This window comes from Equus asinus, chromosome 2 (assembly GCF_041296235.1).
Source record: "Equus asinus isolate D_3611 breed Donkey chromosome 2, EquAss-T2T_v2, whole genome shotgun sequence".
In the NCBI taxonomy this organism is placed as follows: Eukaryota; Metazoa; Chordata; class Mammalia; order Perissodactyla; family Equidae; genus Equus; species Equus asinus.
The window spans coordinates 82529601-82554297 of NC_091791.1; the positions used below are offsets into that span (position 1 = coordinate 82529601).

Genomic DNA, 24697 nt, shown 5'->3' on the forward strand with positions numbered 1-24697 from the left:
TAGCCTATGACATAAAAAGAGAATTCTTTTGATGAGATGTATCAGGAAGTTCTTTCCAGTTTTAGTGATAGTTTTGATACAAATTGAGACTCCATAGGAGGCAAGGACCATATATTATTGTAAGTGATTTCATTCTTCAAAATTAGTTTTCCTAGAGCATTTCCAAGTATTTATTTAGCTTTGTATTATAACAAAAAATATATATACCATAGTTAACCATTATTTAGACAAATTATTCAATAAATATTCAGTGAGAAAAGAATTGTTAGATTAGTAATAGACTAGTAGCTTATTTTTTCTTATATGGTTGAAATCTTATTTTCAGTACTATCTTTCAAAATAGTGGGTCAAATTACTTTTGAGTTATCGAGATATTAATTTGAAGAATTTTGTACCCCCCAGCCCTAATCCAAATCAATCTAGTTGGACTATACAGTATTAAATGTATCCAGTTAGTCTTCTCAATGTGACAGACTTTGAAGACTTCTTTTTAAAAAATTTCTTTTGACAACATAGCTGAACCTGGAGGGCATTATGTTAAGTGAAATAAACCAGACAGAGAAAGGCAAATACTGCAGGGTATTATGTGTGGAATGTAAAAATTAATCAATCAATTAATTAATTAGAACTCATAGGGAAAAAAATTCTTTTATCTTAAAACGTTGATTTGGTCTTTTGCTCATTCTCCCCAGCTAGGTCATAAACTTTTGAAGCCAGGAAAATATTTTGTTTTTTTATATATTCTGGACATCTAGCCAGGAACACACTAGGCAGTCCAATTTTGATTTGGTTTGATCAATTGATACATTTGTTCATTCATTCACTTAGTGTTTATTGAGCAGTTATTATTCTTGCTTTATTCCTGGCTAATGCTCTGTTTTTTCTTCTGATTTGGTAAGAGATTTCTAAGTTTTGAAAAATATGAGGGGAAAAGTAGAAGAGTCTGTTGAAGATAGAAACTATTGTTTTTTTTTGTGTTAATATATTTTTAGTAAATTGATAAGATCCTATGGCTAGACCTATCCAGTAAAGGCTTACAGGTTGATTTTTTTTTTTTTAAAGATTTTATTTCTTTTCCTTTTTCTCCCCAAAGCCCCCTGGTACATAGTTGTATTTTCTTAGTTGTGGGTCCTTCTAGTTGTGGCATGTGGATGCCGCCTCAGCGTGGTTTGATGAGCAGTGCCATGTCCGCACCCAGGATTCGAACCAACGAAACACTGGGCCGCCTGCAGCGGAGTGTGCGAACTTAACCACTTGGCCACGGGGTCAGCCCCTACAAGTTGATTTTTAAAAATTAGGAGCCAGAGGTTGTATCTTACTACTATTTTGTAATGCTTCTATTGCTGTAATAGTGATCTGATATCCTTGAATAGCTTTTTAAAAAATCTGATTGTTTCCTTCGTATATTCATATTTCATTATTCCTTATTGATCTTGTAGGACGTTGTATATTGTGACAATTTAGCTTAAAATTTTAAACTGGAGTTGGTTTAATATTTGTATAGATGTGATCTAAGTGCTAAATATCCCAGGACATTATGGATGCTCAATAAATGTTTATAGAATTGCAATTAGATTTTATATTACTTCTACTTTGATAAGTTTTTGGTGGGTTTTAATTGACTATTTTGATTACAGGTAATAGAAATCATCTCAGATTATAAAAAACTGAAAAGAGAATTTATTTTAAGGATATAAAGTATTCAAGAGCAGAAAGTCAATTTGAAGAGGGGTTTACCTTGGGAGTTGGAAAGCTAGCAGGAACTAAGAGAGCTCATTGTTCTCTCAAAGGACACACAGTCTCTTATGTGTCCCTTTTTTTCTCTGCATATCTTTGTTCTTTTCTTTTTCTTTATTTTTCTTATTCTCTCTTTGCAAACCAGTTTTCTCTGCTTCCCCCTACACATACCAGAAAATAGCTACCACAGGCTGTATCGCTTTGCTCTACCAACAAACTGATTAGCATTTCAACTTTAAATTCCTAGAAGAGAGAACGTGGTCGGCCCAGTTTGGATCAGGTAGCTGGCTACCAGTCTAATCAACTTTTTGTTGGCAAAGCGTATTGCCAGAACATAACTCTTTGTTAAGAGAAATAATCTAGTAATTGGTGCTTGTCACATTAGCAACTTATTCTTTATAAAACTATGTGAACTTTTTTTATTGTAGAAACTTGGCCGTCTGATAAGTCATAAACAGTGTTTTAGATTTATTAGCATATAATGTAATTTTGTGTGTAACAGGTCACAACTTTATTATGTATATTTTTTATATTATATGTTTATTATATATAAGTAATATTATATGTTTATTATTGTTACTATTCTCAATCCCACTTTACAAATGTGAAGCTAGGCTCAGAGAAGTTAAACAACGTGTCCCAAATGTCACATAGCTAGTAAGTTACAGACCTGGAGTTCGAACCCAGGTTCTCTGATTCCAGAGCTCTTGCTTTTGACCTCTCAATATAAGATGTCTCCCAATATAAGGTGTTTTTGAGATGTAAATTTTTTTTTACTATAGAGAAATCTCATTTAGCAGGGCTTAACTAATGTCTGAGTTCTTTGGTTCGAAAAATGTACGTATATGTATACAGTTATGAGCCTCATAATGACGTTTTGGTCGACAACCACCGCGTATGCCATTGTGATCCCTTAAGATTAGTACCATATAGCCTAGGTGTGTAGTAGGCTATACCATCTAGGTTTGTGTAAGTACTGAAGAGGAGGAAGAAATTTTCCTCTGCTCTTCTAGTTTCTTCTGGCTGTTCTGAGAATTAAATTGACATGAGATAGATTAACAGGAGAAAAACAAAAGTTTGATAATGTGTATACATAGGAGAAACCCAGGAAAATTGAGTAACTCACCAAAATGGCCGAAGCCCTCATCTTAAATACCATCCTCAGCTAAAGACAAAAGAAGATGTTGGGAAAGGGGAGAGTCAGGCTTCAAAGGGAAGGAAGGCAATTCACAGGTAGGTGAAAAGGAGCAAATGTTTGGAAAACAAGTGTTTGGCAGCACAGAAACAGAAAAACAGGGGAGGACAACAAACAGCTTTTTCTAGGTTTCTCCCTGTCTGTCATCTAGTTCATGTTATGCTAAGGTGAGAGCTCACTTCCTGAGACAGGTTTTTTTAATCTGAATTCTTTTAGGCAGTTAAGGGGAAGGTAAAAAGAAAAACTTTCTGAGTCTATTGCTTCTTAAAAATAATCAGCCTAAAATAATCCTCATGTTAAAGAGACAAATTTGGGGGTGGCAAATTTTGTTTCACTACACTCTATTTGCACAACTACTAAATCACCTAATGACACATTTCTCAGAACGTATCCTCATCTCATTAAGCGACACATGACAGTATGTGTATCTATATGTAGGTACAATTCTGGGATCAGGGCATCCAAAGATGAAGAAGACACTATTTCTGCCTTAAATTGCTCAATCTAGGAGAGAAGACAGATATAAATCATTACAGTCTGAAATGGTTACCTTTACAAAACGTTTGTATCCATTTGGGACAAGCAAAGCCAGTATATAGTACAGCAATGAGTAGTGTGGCATTGGTTACCAAAGGGGTTAATACATTAGTGCTCTGAAATTAGAATGATTTCTATGACTTATAATGTTTATTACATACTGTGTGGGTCAATTTCTTTTGGTCCCTGGACAAGTACTGAATAGATTTTCAAGTGATCAAAAATTACTGTTTCCTTTTGATGGCAGTTTCAAGGTTATATTCTTGAGGATGTAAAACAGGATAAAAACTTGCTTGGTGGACCAGACAGCCATCAAGTGGGAAAAAATAGCCGTAGCTCCGTTAGTGGTATAATGGGTCCAATGTAAGTTGCCCAGGACCCAGACCTCAGTGAGAGGCCCAACCATCTGGCAATAGGAGGAAATATGTATAGATGGAGTCCTGTGGGCCCCTGAGTGATAAGTAGTGCAAAGTTGGGTCTTGCTTGTGGGCAATAGAGCAGGTGCAGGGTCTGAGCTGATTGTTTGGAGTAGGACTGTACTGTGAGGTGTCTGGGGTGTCCCACCTGCTTAAAAGAAAAGGAGAAAAATCACTGTTAGGTTGAACCATATAAAATTGACAATATTTGACCTTTTGTGATCTAGAAAAATAGCAATTTCATATTTAATCTAATATTTGCTGAGTGCTTACCCAGGACCTGTCAGTCTCCTAAAGATTCTAAATATGCTACCTAATTTAATTTAAAACTTACAAGCACCCTACAAGATAAATCCCCATTCTACACAGAGGAAACCACAGATCAAAGTAGTGAGGTGACATACCCCAAGACAGAAAGTTATCAAGTAGATGAATAGCAATCTCTCTTGTTCCAAAGCTAGACAATTTTCGGATTTTCCCAGGTCTTAATCTGTACATTGAGCATTTCATGTAGACAACCACCACTCTGAAATCAGATAACAAATAGATGGCTTGCTAGTGAACCAAGACCCAAACCACAAGTCCACAGGATTTGCTTCCTCATTATTCTCTCTACTTCTGCTCTCTACCGTCCACCTGTCTTTACTCCTACCTCCTTGCCATCCTCTATTTCCTCTTTTTCTTAATTTTCCCCTCCTATCTCCCTGTTTCTGCAGTCATGAAGAAATAGGTACATGAAGGCAGCTACATCACAGGTACGACTGTGTTAGCAATTAGCAATCACTTTATAGAATCACATTTAAGGTATGGAAGAACATGCAGCCTTTATTAAATGAAAAATAAAAATTTACAATGAAGTAGGAGTAGTTAATCAAACTATCATCTATCGATCTGTTTAATTATTTTGCCAGGGAAGAATATCTGGAATGGAATTCTAACAATTCATCTCTAAGAAAGATGCTTCTGCTGATCTGACTTTTTCCCTTTAGCTTTCTGCTATTGTTTTTATTAGTAATAAAACAAAAATGTAATACTGTTATTTTCAAGTCATCTAAAAAAAACCTAGTTGATGGGTAGTTTTAAGGATTATTATTATTTTTGGTAATCAAGCAAACTCTTAGAAAATGTTCTTTAAATGCATCCTTAGTGACTTATCTTGTGACATTTCAGAATGTTCTACTTATTGCCTTCTGTTTCATGCCAGTAGATATTACTAAGATGCTCAGATAGATACAGATCATAACACTGCCAGTTTATGATTTCTCTTTGTAATTCTCTTTGTAATTTCTCTTTGTAATTCAGAGTTTAAATATCGTAAATAAGCATGGTATGTTCTTAGAGTCATGTTACTCTAAAGGTGAATCATTTGCATTTGAACAAGCTTTCAACCTTGCTAGCAAGGTAACAAGATTAACCTCTTAGGAGGGCAAAATAAGTTGGCTACCTTTGTGTTATATGAGGAAAATGCCTTTGGGTTTTTTTTGGCAGGTAGAATAATTTCTTAAATACAGTAGGCACTTAATAAATGTCCTTCCCAATGTATCTTTCTCTTACCTCTTTGCTGAAGATGAACATTCTGGTTAGAATGTCTATTTTGAGTTATTTAAGTTTCCAGGAATATGCAGATAGCCCTGTGTTAATATCTGTGAATAAGCAGGTATCTCTCTGGTTAATAGATGTGGGTCTAAAATTTATTTTGTAAGTGATTTGTGGTTCCATCAACTAAAGTAACTTAAATTTTAGGAAGGATGTTAGGAAATAGAGATAGTATCCACAAATTTTTTTTTAATCATGCCTTTTTAATCTTTATTTCCATTTTTTGAAATGACTCAAAGCCTGCCCAATCCCAGTCTTTTTTTTTTTTTACTTTTTAATAAGATTATGATAGTTTACAACCTTGTGAAATTTCACTTGTACATTATTGTCAGTCATGTTGTAGGTGCACCACTTCACCCTTTGTGCCCACCTCCCCTCCCCGCCTTTCCTCTGATAACCACCAATCAGTCTCTTTGTCTACGTGTTTAACTTCCACCTATTAGTGGAGTCATACAGAGTTCGTCTTTCTCTGTCTGGCTTTTTTCGTTTAACATACCCTCAGGTTCCATCCATGTTGTTGTGAATGGGACTATTTTATCCTTTTTTATGGCTGAGTAGTATTCCATAGTGTGTGTGTGTGTGTGTGTGTGTGTGTGTACACGTGTGTGTACACACACCATATCTTCTTTATCCAGTCATCAGTTGATATGGGCACTTAGGTTGCTTCCACGTCTTGGCTATTGTAAATAATGCTGCAGTGAACATAGAGGTGCATGGGACTTTTGGAATTGCTGATTTCAAGTTCTTTGGATAGATACCCAGTAGTGGGATGGCTGGGTCATATGGTATTTCTATTTTTAATTTTTTGAGAAATCTCCATACTGTTTTCTATAGTGGCTGCACCATTTTGCATTCCCACCAACAGTGTATGAGGGTTCCTTTTTCTCCACAACCTCTCCAACATATGTCACTTTTTGTTTTGTTTATTTTTGCCATTCTGACAGGTATAAGATGATATCTTAGTGTAGTTTTGATTTGCATTTCCCTGATGATTAGTGATGATGAGCATCTTTTCATGTGTCTGTTGGCCATCCATATATCTTCTTTGGAGAAATGTCTATTCATGTCCCCCGCCCAGTGTTTGATTTTTTGTTGTTGAGTTGTGTGAGTTCTTTATATATTATGGAGATTAACCCTTTGCTGGATATATAACTTGTAAATATTTTTTCCCAATTAGTGGGTTGTTTTCTTGTTTCAATCCTGTTTTCCCTTGCCTTGAAGAAGCTCTTTAGTCTGATTAAGTCCCATTTGTTTATTCTTTCTGTTGTTTCCCTTGTCTGAGAAGACATGGTGTCTGAAAAGATCCTTTTGATACTGATGTCAAAGAGTGTACTACCTGTGTTTTCTTCTAGAAGCCTTATGGTTTCAGGTCTAGTCTTTAGGTCTTTGATCCATTTTGAGTTTATTTTTGTGATGGTGAAAAAGAATGGTCAATTTTCATTCTTTTACATGTGGCTGTCCAGTTTTCCCAGCACTATTTGTTGAAGAGACTTTCTTTTCTCCATTATATGGCCTCAACTCCTTTGTGGAGGTTAGCTGTCCATAGATGTGTGGTTTTATTTCTGGGCTTTCAATTCTGTTCCATGGATCTCTGGACCTGTTTTTGTACCAGTACCATGCTGTTTTGATTACTGTAGCTTTGTAGTATGTTTTGAAGTCAGGGACTGTGATGCCTCCAGCTGTGTTCTTTTTTCTCAGGATTGCTTTAGCAATTCAGGGTCTTTTGTTGCCCCATATGAATTTTAGGATTCTTTGTTCAATTTCTGTAAAGACTGTCATTGGGATTCTCATTGGGATGGCGTTGAATCTGTAGATTGCTTTAGGTAGTATGGATTTTAACTATGTTTATTCTTCCAATCCATGTACATGGAATGTCTTTCCATCTCCTTATGTTGTCATCAGTTTCTTTCAGGAAAGTCTTGTAGTTTTCGTTGTATAGGTCTTTCACTTCCTTGGTTAAGTTTATCCCAAGGTATTTTATTCTTTTTGTTGCAATTGTGAATGTGATTGTGTTCTTGAGATCTTTTTCTCTTAGTTCGTTGTTAGAGTATAGAAATGCTACTGATTTATGTAAGTTGATTTTATACCCTGCAACTTTTCTGTAGTTGTTGCTTATTTCTAATGGTTTTTCAATAGATTCTTTGGGGTTTTCTATATATAAGATCATGTCATCTCCAAACAGCAAGAGTTTCACTTCTTCACTGCCTATTTGGAATCCTTTTATTTCTTTTTCCTGCTGAATTGCTCTGGCCAAAACCTCCAGTACTCTGTTGAATAAGAGTGGTGAGAACGGACACCCTTGTCTTGTCCCTGTTCTCAGAGGGATGGCTTTCAGTTTTTGCCCATTGAGTATGATGTTGGCTGTGGGTTTGTCATATATGGCCTTTATTATGTTGAGGTACTTTCCTTCTATACCCATTTTATTGAGAGTTTTTATCATAAATGGGTGTTGGATCTTGTTGAATGCTTTCTCTGCATCTATTGAGATGATCATGTGGTTTTTGTTTCTCATTTTGTTAATGTGTAGTGTATCACGTTGATTGACATGCAGATGTTGAACCATCCCTGTGTCCCTGGTATAAATCCCACTTGATCATGGTGTATAATCTTTGTAATGTATTGCTGCATTCGGTTTGCCAAAATTTTGTGGAGGATTTTTACATCTATGTTCATCAGTGATATTGGCCTGTAGTTTTCCTTCTTTGTGTTGTCCTTGTATGGTTTTGGGATCAGGGTGATGTTGGCTTCATAGCATGTGTTAGGGAGTGCCCCATCTTCCTCAATTTTGTGGAATAGTTTGAGAAGGATAGGTATTAAATCTTTGAATGTTTGGTAGAATTCTCCAGAGGAGCTGTCTGGTCCTGGACTTTGATTTTTGGGGAGGTTTTTGATTACTGTTTCTATTTCTTTACTTGTGATTGGTCTATTCAGATTCTCTATTTCTTCCTGCTTCAGTTTTGGGAGGTTATAAGAGTCTAAGAATTTATCCATTTCTTCTAGGTTGTCTAATTTGTTGGCATATAGTTTTTCGTAGTATTCTCTTATGATCTTTTTTATTTCTGTGGTATCCATTGTGATTTCTCCTCTCTCATTTCTGATTTTATTTGAGTCTTCTTTCTGTCTTTTTCTTAGTGAGCCTGGCTAAGGGTTTGTCAATTTTGTTTCGTTTTTCAGAGAACCAACTCTTTGTTTATTGATCCGTTCTGCTGTCCTTTTTGTTTCAGTTTCATTTGTTTCTGCTCTAATTTTTATTATTTCCCTCCTTCTAATGACTTTGGGCTTTGTTTATTCTTCTTTTTCTAGTTCTATTAGGTGTCGTTTAAGATTGCTTATCTGAGATTTTTCTTGTTTATTGAGGTGAGCCTGAATTGCAATGAATTTCCCTCTTAGGACCGCTTTTGCTGCATCCCAAATGAGTTGGTATGGCATATTTTCATTTTCATTTGTCTCCAGATATATTTGATTTCTTCTTTAATTTCTTCAGTGATCCAGAGAAGATTTTTTGTGTTTGAGGGGAAGGGTTGATTTTTTTTTTAATATGCAAGAACTTTTACAATCCAGTTAAAAAAAGTAACTCAGAAAGACATAAATGAGCAGTTCCTATAAGAAAGCCTAGTAAATATATACTGCTTTAAGAAATAATTTGTTTTCAAATAATTTCAAATTTGTAGTACCAAGAGTTCATATAATCTGTATGTATGTATACGTGTACATGTACCCATTGTTATTATCTTTAAACTTTCTGAGAGCAAGCTGCAGACATGTTGTCCTGTCACTCCTAAATACTCCAGTGTGTAATTCCCAACAGAAAGGGCACTCTTCTACCTACCCTGCATTTACCTCTCTAAATCAAGTAATCAGTATTGGTATAATACTACCATCCTAACCACAGACCCTTTCAGATTTCAGCAACTCTCCTAATAATGTCTCTTTTTCCTTTCTGAGTTCATACTCTATCCGGGAATACATGTTGCATTTGCTTATCATGTCTCTTCAGACTATTTCAATCTAAAACTGGTTCCTAGTTTTTCCTATATTTCATATCCTTTAGAATTTTGAGGAATACAGACCTTACATTCTGTAGTATAACTTCAACTTGGGTCTGTCTAACTTTTCTCATTATCAAAGTCATTCTTGGCAGGTATACCACAGAAAGAATGCTCTTTTGTTCTCAGTACATCACTTCATTCCACCACTAATAATTGAGTAGTATTCCAGGATTATGCCGATAGCCTGTTCTTCATCAAGCCTGCACTCATCAGTTTAGCATCTCTTGACGACTATATGAATCAGTCACCTTTATGATGGTTGCCAAAAGATGATTCTCTATTTCCATCATTCCTACTACATTTATTAACCTCTTACTGTAAGGAAGAGCTTTCCCCTTTTTGCATTTACTTATTTATTTATCATTCATTCATTTGTCAGGATGGACTCACAGATGCCACAAGTTTTATTGAATGGGTTGTAATTTGTTATTATCATTAATTTTTTAAGCTGAGGTATGATTTCCTTATAGTGGAATACACACATCTTAAGTCAATCTGTTTTGACATACCTGTACATCCCTGACAGGATAATAGGACAATGTGTATTTATTTTGATGTTCAAAGTTTCCCAAATTTGACCAGTAGGATCCCCCTCAAGGTGGCTTCTGTGTCCCTTTGAAATGTCCTTATCATTCATTGAGCGTTTCCTTACTTTCTGGCACAAGATGTTTCAGATTCTTCTTGTATTATTCCTGCCCAGCTTTGAAATCAGCTGTTTCTCCAAGGATCCCTGGTTCTTTTTAAGGTAGGTTGGGATTTAGACATTAAGATGTAGGCCGTTGGTATGCTTTTTGTTACTGGACTGTCAGTTGCTCTTAGGCCTTCTTGGTGGACAGAGTTAGGAAAATATATGAATGTATATATGTGCACACACACAGGCACATACAAATATATATGCATATACACATCTACATCTGTACTGTTCTTTTACATAAATATATATATATATATAAAATACACAAATGAATTCTTATTTCTAATTCCAGTTCAGTACCTTAGACTTCTTCATAGCCTTTCCTCTTCCTTAATTTTAAATTTCTTTGGCAGTGAGAAATATGGCCCCACTATCCTCAGTATATTTACTTATTTGATTCCATCAGTTCACTTATTTGGTCAGTGTAACAAATCTTCCAAGTATACTGCTCTTTTCCTCTGTCCATACTCAGCTTTCACCATGTCCTCAGCCACAGGGTCTGCCTGTGCTTCCATGTGGCTCTCCTAATCTCCTCTTCACTGCCTTGTATACTCAAGCATCTGCTCCTTACCTCTTGTACCTCCCCAACCCTTACCCCTCACTACCCCATGTCCTTAGTACCACATGAAAAGGAAGAGAGGAAATGGCCCCGGAGGAGATTTTAGAGTTAGGTTGTGCAGTCTTATTTCCTCAATGTACTCTTTCTTTTTTTTTTTTTTGTATGTCCTCAAAATTAGGCATTTTAATTTTAAGCTGTTTTTAAGTGATATACCCCTTGGTATATAGGTGTGAATATTTTTCATTCATTCATTTGTTGGAATTATCTCTATTATTAATGCCTGTTTGAGATTGTTGTGTACGAAAGGTTGTTTTCATAGATTTATTGTCACATTGTGTTTAAGTACACTTATTTACTGAGGATTTTAGCATCAAATTTGATACTTTTGTTTTATGATTCTCTTGGCTGGATTGGCATTGCCTTAGTAACCATTTTGAATGCTTACTCTTTTTAAGAGACTACCTCAATAAAATGTCATTCAGCATGTTTTGCTTTTTTAGAAATAGATCTTTAATAACTGGATATTTCCTAGGCAGTGTCAACACTAGTCAACCATTTGGAGAATTGATTCAACTACTGTCTTTCTAAAATTTTTTTGTATATTTGGTGTAGTGCAGTCCAAGGCGCATTAAAGATCACTGTTGATTCATTTGGGCACTTATGTATTTGCCTGGCATTTTGGCTTCTTGACGAATTGTTATCCACCAATAGCTAATTTAAAAATTGCTAATTCTTTTTAGTGTTCCTGTGGAATTCAATGTTTTTTTAGGTGCCAGTTAAACGGGCATTTGGTAGATTGACTAGAAAAATAATTACTTAAGCAATGCTGGATAACTGTGAGGTAGCTGTTGCTTTGACAACTAGAAGACTGTTGTGTTTGCTAAACAAAGGGATGATAATTTAGTAGTTTAATTTCCTTTTTGGTATGGAGGTGCTACATAAAAATGTTTTATTTTATCATCTGAGATGGTCCATATTGTTGACCAAAATCAGAGAAGCAGAGCAAAAAGAGAAGGTAAGAGTATTTTTCTGGTTGTATACATGATACCTAACAGGATTGGTGTTGGTCAAAGGAATCTTAGTTAACTTGCTGACATAATTCTTTGAATATCTCTATGTTGGACCAAAGTTCAGTAGCCTCAGAAGAGGTCTATATTCTTGGTTGCCTTTCTTCCACACTAAAGGGTTGCGATACACTTTCTTGTGGAACATCCCTACCAACACTTTAACCTCTCTTGCTGCTAGAATTCAACGTGATTACTTTCTGAATTGAACAAGGGGGACAATATTAATTATTATTATTATTGTTTATTATTAAACACTTCTTCCCCCTCCATATATATTTACACAGTTGTATTGGCATCTGCTCTATTTATGTGGGATCTCTTTTGTATAAGACTTAAAATTTTTTTTAACTCACAGTTTTCCCCCAGATGACTAAGTAATAGTAACAGCCTTTATTTGGCACTGTATGCTGGGCCCTGCTCTGACCCCCTTACTTGTAGCATTTCAATCCTCATCCTTGTGAGATAGTCACTGTTAATATATCCTGAGGCACAGAGGTCCTAGCCCAAGGTCACCTAGCTACTAAGTGGTAGATTTGAACCTAAGCATCTAATTCAAGTGCCTGTGCTCTTAATCACCTTATTATACTGACTCTCATTTATATAGTCCTTCCAAATACATTGGAGAATACAGAAAAGTATTAATAAAGTAACCTATAATCCCGGTTGTTACAGGTTATAGTACTTTTTATTGTTCGCATGAAATGATATAATATCTGGACTTTCCTTCAAAATAATCAGGTTTTGGGAGGAATGGGTAGGGGTATAGATGAGACAAAATTGTCCAAGTTGATAATTGTGGGAGCCAGATTATGAGTATATGGGGGATTTATTATACAGTTCTATCTTCTTTTGTATATGTTTGACATGTTCCTTAGTATACATTTTAAAAAGCAAATCAATGCCAACTGTAAAAAACAGAAAAGGAACCTTTTTTTAAAAACAAGAAGACTTCCTTTGAATAAAATATTTTGACACACATAGACCTCCATTCTACTACCTTTCCCATAGGTTAATGTTTGTGTCGTTATTATTATGTTTTTTCTGTATATAGCATATAACATATATATCCTTGATTATTTCTGCATTCCTAGAAATAGAAGTATAACATTTTAAAGACATACACATATTACCAAATACCCTGTGTTATTTTCTCATTAGAACTGAAAAGTAATTATATTCTCAGGAGTATTGACATAGTTGAAAAAGTGAGGAAAGTAGTTTAACTTTCAGTTTGCATTTCCTTATGATGAGCAATCATTTAAAAGGAGGGGGTACCAAACCTCAATTTATATTGGTTTAATGACTTGTTAGCCCACATTGAGTGTTTTTCATAATATTAAAAGTAATTGTTAATAGCTAAATACTTCAGGCATCATAAGTGAGTGCTTTCTAATATTGACCCTATTTTTCTGATGTGGAAACTAAAGCTTTTAAGTTCAGTAGATCCTCAAAAACTCATCTGGTTAGTGTAAGGAATAGAGCTGGGATCAGGACCTTGTCTTTCTGCTTTGAAAGCTTATGCTATTAGTCTGCTTTATTACCTCACGTTATGCTAATGATAGAGTGATAATTTATGCCCTGCTAGAATTACATGTACAGATCGGACCATATAGGTTATGGATTTCATTTGTTTTTCTGTAGAAATTCTCATTTATATTTTGATTAGCATAGTTTTACTTCTAGATGATTATATGTCTCAAAGTATCCCATTCTAATCATTTTTGTAAGCCCAATCGATGCTTTGATACAGGCTTGTTTAAACAAATGTATACAGAATTCAAATTATTATATTCATCTAATGATGAGAATTTAGGAACAGAAAAGTAACTTATCTAAGATGATCCAAGAAAAAAAGAGGCAGAAGTGAGATCAGAACATAGATTTTTGCTTTTTCTATACTCTTTTTAACAAATTAACACTGTTCTGTGTATTTCAATTTTAGCAGGTTTTTATTAGACTTCAGATTCCCTTTGCAAATGTTTTTCTAATAGATATTTTCTTTATATGCCTTGCTAATTCCTTTCATGTGTTCTAGCGTGAAGGAAGGAAAATATTACCCTTCAAAATAATAATTTGCCCCCACAATATTTAGGTAATTATTGCTCTTTTCTGTCAATATGGATTTTCATGTTGGTAAGGATGTGGAATGGGCTTAGTTTGGGGGGGGGAATCCCTCTCTCAAATTCAAGTTGAATAAATCTGCTCAGTAAACATATTTATAATAGTTTGCTGTAGTTGGAGTGTTGCCAGTGTTTAATATGAATTGTAATGAAAAGAATATGTAAATGGGTTTCTGCATAGTAGTAGTGTAAATATATTACTTTTCTATTCCCTCTTTTATTCAGAATTCTCTGTAATAAAAATATCTAAAATGAGTATCACTTCTTAAATATTTATTTGTTTCTGAGTAGGCACAAATGTGCAACTTTTAGTTGATTTTTCGTTCTTTTCTACCTTTCACAATTTCTGGTTCATCAGTTTTCATTTATTTTAACTATATTATTTCTTTGTGAAAATAAAATTTTAATGGCTAGTAAGGCAGGATTGTTAATGGGAGAGGTTACAAGTTGTGGAGAGTAGCGAGCCTGTGGTCATGAAGACTGCCCAACCATTTGGGCTTTTCTAGGATTAACATACAATACCAGTTGAACCACCAAGTGAATTTAGTGTCTTTCTGAAATTTTCTTAAAGTTTCTGAGTGAAGTGCTGTGAATCCTTTTCATATTCTTGCTAAAAGGAAGCCACTAGCTTGTTTGGAACTTAGCCAAAATTTTAACCAAGAAAAACGATATTTTAAGAGGGATAAGCCTGGTAGATCAAGTAGAAATGCATTTATTAACTTTCGGTGCAAGAATAGTACACGGTTATAAAGTTGTAGTTAATTAATAATATCAACAAACTTAAAAAGTAGTAATGCAGAAAAGATTATCTTTCTATGAAGGTGCACTTCTGTTATGGCATAAATGCATTGAAATATAGGCATTTTCCTAAGATTTTTTTTTTTAAGATTTTTATGTTTTCTTTTTCTTCCCAAAGCGCCCCCTATACACAGTTGTATATTTTTAGTTGTGAGTCCTTCTAGTTGTGGCGTGTGGGATGCCACCTCAGCATGGCCTGATGAGCGGTGCCATGTCCGCGCCCAGGATCCGAATTGGTGAAACCCCGGGCCACTGAAGCAGAGTGTGTGAACTTAACCACTCGGCCACAGGCCCGGCCCCCCTAAGTAGATTTTAAAAATGATTTTCTTCGTGTGTTTTGAGTTGTTTTTTTAAATACTTTTCATGAAAGACATAGAATGAAAGGCAAATGGCCGTTAAGGAAGTTGGCCTGATATTTTTAGTTGTAGCACCCTTGTCTTGGTTTGTGTGATACCTCCCTGCCTTTAAAAAAAAGTTATTAAAATTATTTGATACAATTATGGGCACTTTTGTTATTGCATTAGAAGTTTTTCTTTGGAGATAGGTCACTCCTATGTGTATTAGCCGCAACCGTTAGGAGTGAATTTACTTTAAGATCCAAATGAAATTGATATTTTCTTTATTCATTGCTGTAGAACAGCATTTTCCACCTTATGTTCTATGGAATTTCTATAGAATGTTAATAGAAAAAAAGGGTTCTTTGGACAAGTGGATTGGGAAATGATGAGGCAGAGTGGGAATTCAGTCAGTAAACTGATTTTCCCAAACTCCCTCCTCCTCTTCTTTTTGGTGGAGCATCTTGGGATGTTAGTATTTCTTGTAAAACACTTTGGGAAAAGCTATTTAGTACATAATCCGCCTTTGACTATGGAATTGATTAGTATAAGCAGGACTCCTTAGAAATATAGATTCTATGCAGAAGTGTACCTGATTGTAAAAAGTCCAAGCAGTTAGATTAGGACTATTAAAAACTAAATCACAAATGAGGAAGCAAAATATTATTTAACTTAGGAGGGTAAATAAACAATGAACTCAGGCCAAAGCATTTGAGACGTTTTGGCTAATTTTTATTTGAGACTGGATTTCTTCATAGAGTTTTCACCAATAGTTTGAATACAGGTAATCCTCTCCCACCTTTTATGCTATTCTACTTTAGAATTGTCTAGATAGGGATATAACACAGCTATTTTGAATTTGGGAGGCTGCCAAGATATAGCCTAAATGTTAAGGGAAATTTTGTCAGCCTTTGAGCTTTGAGATCTGCATTCTCTTTATAAGTGGTCATATAGTAAATAAATATTTGAATGAATGGGTAGATGGAGCAGCGGATGGAATGATATATTTGAGATTGAGCTAATTCATATCATGGACCATATGTACTTTGTAGAGAGTATAAAGATGCCTTTATATTTTATATGATGTACATTTAGTACATTTAAGTAGGCTTTATGATACATATTTTATTTATTTTTAAGTTAGAGTGTTTTATAGATTATTCTTGTTAAATGCATTCAACTATTACAACTTTATAGCTATAACAGGATTAGATCTGCCATTCTGAGATCTGATTGTGGGAAGGAATTAGAGAGTTTAAATCTAATTCTATTTGTTTGCGTTTTTAGGCCCTTGATGAGCCTCCTTATTTGACAGTGGGCACTGATGTGAGTGCTAAATACAGAGGAGCCTTTTGTGAAGCCAAGATCAAGACAGCAAAAAGACTTGTCAAAGTCAAGGTACAGTATATGTAGATTTTACACATTATATGTTCAGTATTTGATATTTAAACTTTTATTTGGTGAGTGTATTTAAGACTTTTTTTCCTGCCAGATGAGTTTAGTTTCTAGAAGTAATGATTGTAAAAATACCTGAAAACAAAGCGTTATTTGTGATTTTAAAGTATCCTAATAATTGGAATGAAATCAAATTATCAGAGTTGGTATTTTGAATGCCATTTCACTACAGACTTGGTGTTGTTTGCTTTGTTAGCCTTTTAGAGGTAGAAAGTACCTTAGAAATCATGTAGTTTAATTTCTTGATTATTTTCCTCCTTTTTTTTTTTTCTTTTTGAGGAAGATTAAGCCCTGAGTTAACATCTGCCGCCAATCCTCCTTTTTTTGCTGAGCAAGATTGGCCCTGAGCTAACATCTGTGCCCATCTTCCTCTACTTTATATGTGGGACACCTGCCGCAGCATGGCTTGATAAGCGGTGCATAGGTCCACACCCAGGATCCAAACCTGCGAACCCCAGGCCGCTGAAGCGGAATGTACGAACTGAACCAGTATGCCACTACACTGGCCCCTTTAATTCCTTAATTTTATTGTAAGAAGAATGAGACTTGTAAAGAGTTGGTGATTACTCCAAGGCCATTATACAAATTAATGGCAGAATGGGAATTACTTACCAATTTTAAGACACCCCACCCCATTTTAACCGTGAAATTGTGATGTAATTTGTAATTGATAGTCTTAGATAACAGTGAAATATGGTAGATCTCGTTTTTTATCCTCTATCTTTGTTGAAAAATCTTTCTGAAATACTTGTTTTGTCTCAGATAATGCAGAAAAAGAAATGTAATTGTTTATATTTTAGTATATTATCAGTGGTGAAAAATATGAGACAAGTGCAATATTTGAAGTTATTTATTTAGTTATCAGTTATTTATTGAGTGGCAAACTGTGCAGGGTACTCGTAGGTGAGGAGGAGGATGAGGATATGAGAATGACCTCATTTCTGTCCTCAAGGGATTTATAACCGAGATTAACAAATACCCTGTAAAACATTGGTTTGAATGTCACCAGTTAAAGAGGCCATAGAGGTATGGTACTTCCAGTGGAGAGTATCAGAGTCTCTTCTGGAGCTTTTTCCATGTTTATATGTGTAGGTTTCTTCCTTATTCATGTATGTGTTGGAAAAAGCTTCCTGGGTGATTCTAACTTACACTCCTAGTTAAGAACCGTTGTGATAAGGTCTTTAAATTAGCTGTAAGCCTGTAGGATGCTACTCTTGGCCCCACCCTACCTTCAGTTTTCACATGTTTGGTGCCTGTGAATTCTTTTGTGATTTGATTATGCGAGTACTCTTATAAGTTCTTACAGTGGCATTTCCTGTTCTGATTTCTCACACTAGTGTTCCCTGAGCACTCATTTTTTTGCCACTATTATCTTAGAGATGAAGAGAAAGCTTTTTATCAGTTTTCTCACTTTTCCAGACAGGGCTACTGCTAGCATGTGTAACACTCTAGTGTGAATTAGACAAAAAGCCCTCCCTCCTGGTGGAGAGCCTTGTTAGCAGAGCTTGGCATACAGATAAGCACTTTTGTGCCTGTTAGAAAAAGGTGTTCCCTTTGGGCCCCAGCAGTGTTACTCTATGGCCTGTGCTTTGGTCTGCAGAGCACAGGCTGGCCCTGACTTTGCAGTCTCAGCTGGGTATTTTGTAATGAATGAACCAGCTAAATGACATGTAGTGGTCCAGCCATTTCTTGCTATTAATAAAAGGAAGAAAACCGTTAGTCTCTTCTGTCTCTGTTGGTAACAGAGAGTACCAATACCTTGTGCCTTATAAATAATGGATATCTAAAACTTACTGTTAATTTTTTTGGTTGCTCTAAAAATCTGTATGATTCAAAGTTAATGATTTTTCTCAACAGATGTGATAGTATATTCTATGATTCAACGTTAATAAAATTTTCAAAACTTTGTTGATACACATCTTCCCCATCTGTTTTCATTGATTGAGCATTTACTATGTGCTAAGCACTATATTAGGTATTGAAACTCTAGTGTTAAGTTCTGGTCCCCATCCCTAAGTGGCTTACAGTCTAAATGAATGGTGCAGATACCTAAACACATGATTTAAGTAAAGCATGGTAGTGCTTTTGTGTGAGACAGAAATGCCTAGGATGCTGTGAGTACAGGACATGTTCTTTCATAGCTGGTTTGTGAGCCTATTAACTAAACTGATTACCACACACATCCATTAACTTTAACCATGTTAATGGTTCAGGTTTGCTTTGTATAGGGAAAACAACTTTTTCTGTACTGGATACTGGAAGCTACCTTGTTTTTCACCAACTAATTGAACCTTTATTTTAACTTACTCTGCTCACGTCTGGTTTTTGGTTTTCTGATTTCTACAGTGATACAGAGAGTACAGTAAAGTTCTGGAGCTAGACTGCCTGAGTTTGAATCTCAGCTCCACCATGTACTAGTTCTGTCATCTTGGACCAGTTTCTTAGACTTTCTGTTCCTCAGTTTTCTTATCAATAAAATGTGAATAATGATACCTACCTAATAAGGTTGTTCTGAAGATTATATGTTTGATGCTTGAGCCTGATGCTTGGCTCTCAGTAAATGTTTGTTGCTACTGCTTATTATTAAGTTAGGCCTTCACAAAGTGTTATAGTACCTAATACCTGAAAAACTCTGCCTCTTTTTCCCTCATTTTTCAGGGAAAGAAATTACACAACTGACCTAATAACTAATAGTATTGAATGAAGTATAATATGTGAAACATTAAGTAATTTAGTCTAGGAAGTTGTCGGATTAAAAAATAAATCTTTCAGTTAATCTAGTTAGGGATTGAGATCTTGTATAAACTAAGTAGCTGTTTGTTTAGATTACTTGTAATAAAAATGAATTCGGGGCTGGCACCGTGGCCGAGTGGTTAAGTTTGCACCCTCTGATTCAGTGGCCCACGGTTTCACTGGTTTGGATCCTGGGTGCGTACGTGGCACCGCATATCAGGCCATGTGGAGGCGACATCCCACATGCCACAACTAGAAGGACCCACAGCTAAAATATACAACTATGTGCTGGCAGGATTTGGGGAGAAAAAGCAGAAAAAAAAATTTGGCAACAGTTGTTAGCTCAGGTGCCAATCTTTAAAAAAGAAAAAACAATGAATTCATGCATTGATGAACTTGTGTTGTTTGATTTTTTTTTTTTGGTGGCTAATTAAATGTATAATCTCTAGGTAACATTTAGGCATGATTCCTCAACAGTGGAAGTTCAGGATGACCATATAAAGGGCCCACTAAAGGTAATTCATTTATTTATTCATTATTATTCTAATGCTTCAATGGGAAACATTAAATACTCAGTCATTTCTTTTTAATTCATCAGCTATTTTTGTTATTGAGTTGATAAATATGTGATTCTCTCTAAATAGACTAGTAGAAAAAACTAGATTTACTGTTCAGTAAAACCCGATATGATAGTAAAAGCTAACTGCATTCAGAAATAAAGTGAACATCAAGGAACCATTGACTGCTTTTCCTCTTCTTATCTGTTTTGGTCTCACCATGTTTCACTTACTAAAACGGTGGATTTTCCAGAGTTAATAGATGATGAACTAGGGATTAAGTGATGTAAGTTCCATGATGATGTGAAAAGTGAGAAAAAAAAACAACAAAAAAACCCTCAGAGCAACTACTGGCAAATGAAATTTAGACTTTTAAAGGCTCATCAGGCAATTGTAAGTGATGAATATATTCATATGTACAGAGAGTTTTATTTCTTGGCATTCGTTTTTCCTTATTGGCCAGTGAAAGAAATGCTCCTTTACTTTCTATTAGAGAGCAAACTGAAGGGAATGTGTGGGTAGCCACTATATGCTCTTTGGCTCCTTGGACTGTCTGAAAATGGACAGTGCCTCCGCTAGGTGAATTTTAAGAAATGCTAACAGAATTGATGAAACATTTGTAGATGCAAGAAAGATCCTTTACTGGTGAAGCTATACTTTTTGGAAAATTAGACAGATGTGTGTACCTGCCTTTTTTTGTTTGTGGTTGATTTTTAAACTTTTAATTGGATCCCCAGGGCATTAGTACCTTGCATATATAGGAGGTACTATGGAGGACTAACATTTGTAAATTTGTTTTTTTATCTTGCCTTGTAAAAATTATTTTCCACCATTTCTGTTTTGTAGGTGTCATCTTTAATGTTACATGCACATGTTCATCACTTGCAGGGACAAAAGGACAAAAAATGTACACTTATAATGTGATGTTAACCACCATTTATTTAGCACCTGGTGTGTGCCAGTACTGTGCTAGGTTTTTTGCACATAATTATCTTAGATAATTCTCATAACAGCTCTTTACAGAAGAGGAAACTGAAGGGAGGTAAAGTAATTTGGCCAAGGTCTTACAGCCAGTAATGGAAGAAGCAAAATTCTGATAAGCTTACAGCTTATATACACCCCCATGCCTTGTTTGTGTTTTTGCCTCACACCAGCATAGCTCGTGACTGCTTGACTGCCTTATTCACCTGGCACAGGCCAGCTGGTATCAAATACAAAAAAATCGTCAGTGTTGCGAAGGGGTAGAAAAGGTGACTACTTTCATTCTCAGGTCATCTTTCTCTCCTTCTGCTCCAGCCTCTTATTGTGGCATAGTTGGTTTATTTTGCTTGTTTGGTTTTTCTTATTTTATTAAAATTTTCTTTGTGATTAGGGCTTGGGACCATTTTGATTTTAACATAGGAAAATGTATTAAATTTTGGTCTCAAGACTGTTAAAGTATTTTTGTCTATAGATTTTGAATTGTTCCCTAATATACTTTCTGTCAGCTACTAGCTGATAGAAAGCGTCAGCACTTGGATAAATGTTTCGCTTAGGATAATGCCCTCAAGGTCTATCCATGTTGTTGCAAATGGCAAAATTTCGTTCTTTTTTAATGGCTGAATGGTATTCCACATTTGGAATGGAATGGTATACACATATACATACACACACAGACGCCTCCACATCTTCTTTATCCATTCATCCATCGATGGACACTTAGGTTTTTTTCCATATCTTGGCTAGTGTAGATAATGCTGCAGAGAACATGGGGGTGCATATATCTTTTTCAAATTAGTGGTTTCATTTACTTTGTATAAATACCCAGAAGTGAAATTACTGGTTCGTATGGTAGTTCTGTTTTTAATTTTTTGAGGAACCTCCATACTGTTTTCCGTAGTGGCTGCACCAGTTTACATTCCCACCAGCAGTGCACAGGTCTTCCCTTTTCTCCGTATCCTTGCCAACACTTGTTATTTCTTGTCTTTTTGGTAATAGCCCTTCTAACAGATATGTGGTGATGTGTCATTGTGGTTTTGATTTGCATTTCCCTGATGATGAGTGATGTTGAGCACCTTTTCGTGTACCTGTTGGCCATCTGTGTGTCTTCTTTGGAAAAATGTATATTCAGATCCTCTGCCTATCTTTTAATCAGATTGTTCCCCTTTTTTGCTATTGAGTTGTTTGAGTTCTTTATATATTTTGGATATTAACCCTTTATCAGATATATGATTTGCAAATTATTTTATCACATTTAGTAGGTTACCTTTTCATTTTGTTGATGAATTCCTTTGCTGTGCAGAAGCTTTTTAGTTTGATGTAGTTATAAAGTCCATAAAAATGTAATCATTATTTTCTTGATCAGATGGAAAACATTTTAAGTAATTGTCATTAGGTACATTTTAACTCTAAAGGAGACCTCAAAGATATTTCTTTCTTTTTTTTTTTCCTTCACACATCTCTCTCTCCCCTGTTCTTTTTTCTCCCCGGCTTTATTGAGATATAATTGATGTAGACACTGTGTAAACACGTTTAAGGTCTACAACATGTTGATTTGATACACTTAATATATTTCAATATGATTACCATCAAAGGTATTTCTTGATTGTCCCTACCCTTCCCCAGCGTCCTTGAAAGAGGAGTGGTAATATGGGGTAAGAACAGTCAATTTTGCAGAGAGTGGTTCTCAAAGTGTGGTCTCAGGACCCTTGGGGATTCCCCAGACCCTTTTAGGGAGATGGTAAAGGCAAAAATATTTTCATAATAACGCTTAGATATTATTTGCCTTTTTCACTATCTTGACATTTTTACTGATGGTACAGAAACAGTGGTGGACAAAACTGCTGGCACCTTAACACACATCAAACCAGTAGTTATTTTATTCTTCACCACCATGCACTCAATTAAAAAAAAAAAAGCCAGTTTTGGGTTTGTTCATTTATCTTCTAAAAGTTTTTCTAACCATTTTTTAATACTTTAGGTTGGAGCTATTGTGGAAGTGAAGAATCTTGATGGTGCATATCAGGAAGCTGTTATCAATAAATTAACAGATGCGAGTTGGTACACTGTAGGTAAGGGAATAAATCTTAAAAAATGTATTTTCAAAGATAATACTGCAAAATTTCCTTGATTTACTCCCTCCTTTAATACCATAGACGTGATTACCGTTAATGGTTTTTCTCTTTCCAGATTTTTAAAAAATTTATTTCTTAAATATGTGCATAATGTAATTTGAAATTATTTAGTGTACATATTATACAGTTGGATAGAAGCTTTTTTCACTCCAAAGTATGTCTTAGAGAAATTTTTTTCGATCTTAACTTTTTAAGTATACATTTCAGTAATGTTAAGTATATTTATGTTGTGCAACAGAGAAATTTTTTTAACTGTAGTATTACATTTGATAATAGTTGATATACCATAATTTATTTTCTTTTGAACTGATGATGCCAGTTTTCTTGCTCTTACATTAAATGCTGGGTTGAATGTCTTTTGTACGTGCACATTCTAGTATTTCCCTAGTGTATACATTGGGAACTAGAAATAGATTGAAGAGAATGTGCTTTTAAAACTTCAGTAGATAATGAAAACTGCCTTTCTAAAAGACTGTATTAATTTGCACTCCCATGAATAGTATGAGTGTACTTGTTTTGCCAGCTCTTGTCAGATTTTATGTTACCAATCGTTTTTAATTTTTGCCCATCTGGACAGAAAATAGTATCTCAGTTTTAATATGCTGCCCCATGATTACTAATAAGATTGAACGTCTTTTCATATGTTTATTGAAAGGAACATCATTTCATTTGTTATTTTTCTCTTTTGAATTGCTAGCTTATGGTGTCTTCCCAGTCTCCCCCTTTCCTCTTGGGATGGTTATTTTTTTCTTATTATTTTTAGGATATGAGTTCTTTATGTATTCTGAATATTAACCCTTTGCTACTTTAGTTGTATTTTTTCTCTATTGCTTTACTGTTATTTCTGCTATAGTTTTCCTGTAGTCACCTTTTCCTTTGTAGTTTCAGTTTTGAATTTTAAGAAGTCTTCCCTTCTATCACTGTTATAAATTTATTTTCCAATGTATTCTTCAATTTATAGGTTTATTTTTGTTTTACAAATAGCTTTTTATTTCACCTGCAGTTTATTTTTTTGAACATTGTGAAATATGATCAAATATTACTTTTTTGCATATCTATGCCCAATTATCCCAGTATTATTTGTTGCATGGTAGCAATTCTTTCTCTTTAATGACCTCAGAGATGAGAGTAAACACCTTGTAAAATGTCTTTGGTGATGTCAAAATTTGATGGAGCTTTGAAATAGTATAGATGAGTTTTGTTTATATTTTTGTGGGATCAGAAAAAAGTCTGGTGAAGAGAGAGAAAATCTGATTTTGCAACATAAGCAAATATTTGACTTTATGTAGGTTATAAGACTGAGCAATTCTATATAGAAAGTCTAGATGGTAATTAGTTCTGGTAGTCAGTCTTCATAAATGTGGCACTTTTATTGTTGAATATTTTAGTTACAACATTTAAAAATGTACTAAAAGTTATTTACCCAGTCTCTCGTAATGTGAAGTCTCACATAATGTATGAGAACCTAATTTTGCTACTTAGGCAAAAGTTGCTACTTCTAAAATCAAGGCCTGGTAACTTTAAAATAGAGGAACTCTCTTCCATGATTTGTGAGGAATGTAGTATATGCTAAAATTATATCATAAAATATGCATATATTCTGTGTGTATATAAACTTACAGTAAATTTGCTGGGACATTTTAGTACTTTAAATAAGTAGTTTTCAAGTTAGGGCAAATTTGCCACCCAGGGAACATTTGGGAATATCTAGAGACATTGTTGTTTGTCCCAGCTGG

At 34.9% G+C, this 24697-nt stretch overlaps 1 protein-coding gene across 7 annotated transcripts in view; it reads left to right on the forward strand.

Annotated features, from left to right (window-relative positions):
- The window catches only part of ARID4B (AT-rich interaction domain 4B), a 148716-nt gene that overhangs the window by 47473 nt on the left and 76546 nt on the right, over window positions 1–24697 (forward strand). For all 7 annotated transcript variants that reach the window (XR_011496252.1, XM_014846555.3, XM_070492328.1 and 4 more), the window contains exons 3-5: window positions 16391–16501; window positions 19741–19806; window positions 22808–22898. Coding sequence is in view for 6 of the 7 variants with exons in the window: in XM_014846555.3 (XP_014702041.2) it covers window positions 16391–16501; window positions 19741–19806; window positions 22808–22898 (268 nt within the window). In the remaining variant the exon portion in view is untranslated. The remainder of the gene's footprint in view (window positions 1–16390; window positions 16502–19740; window positions 19807–22807; window positions 22899–24697) is intronic.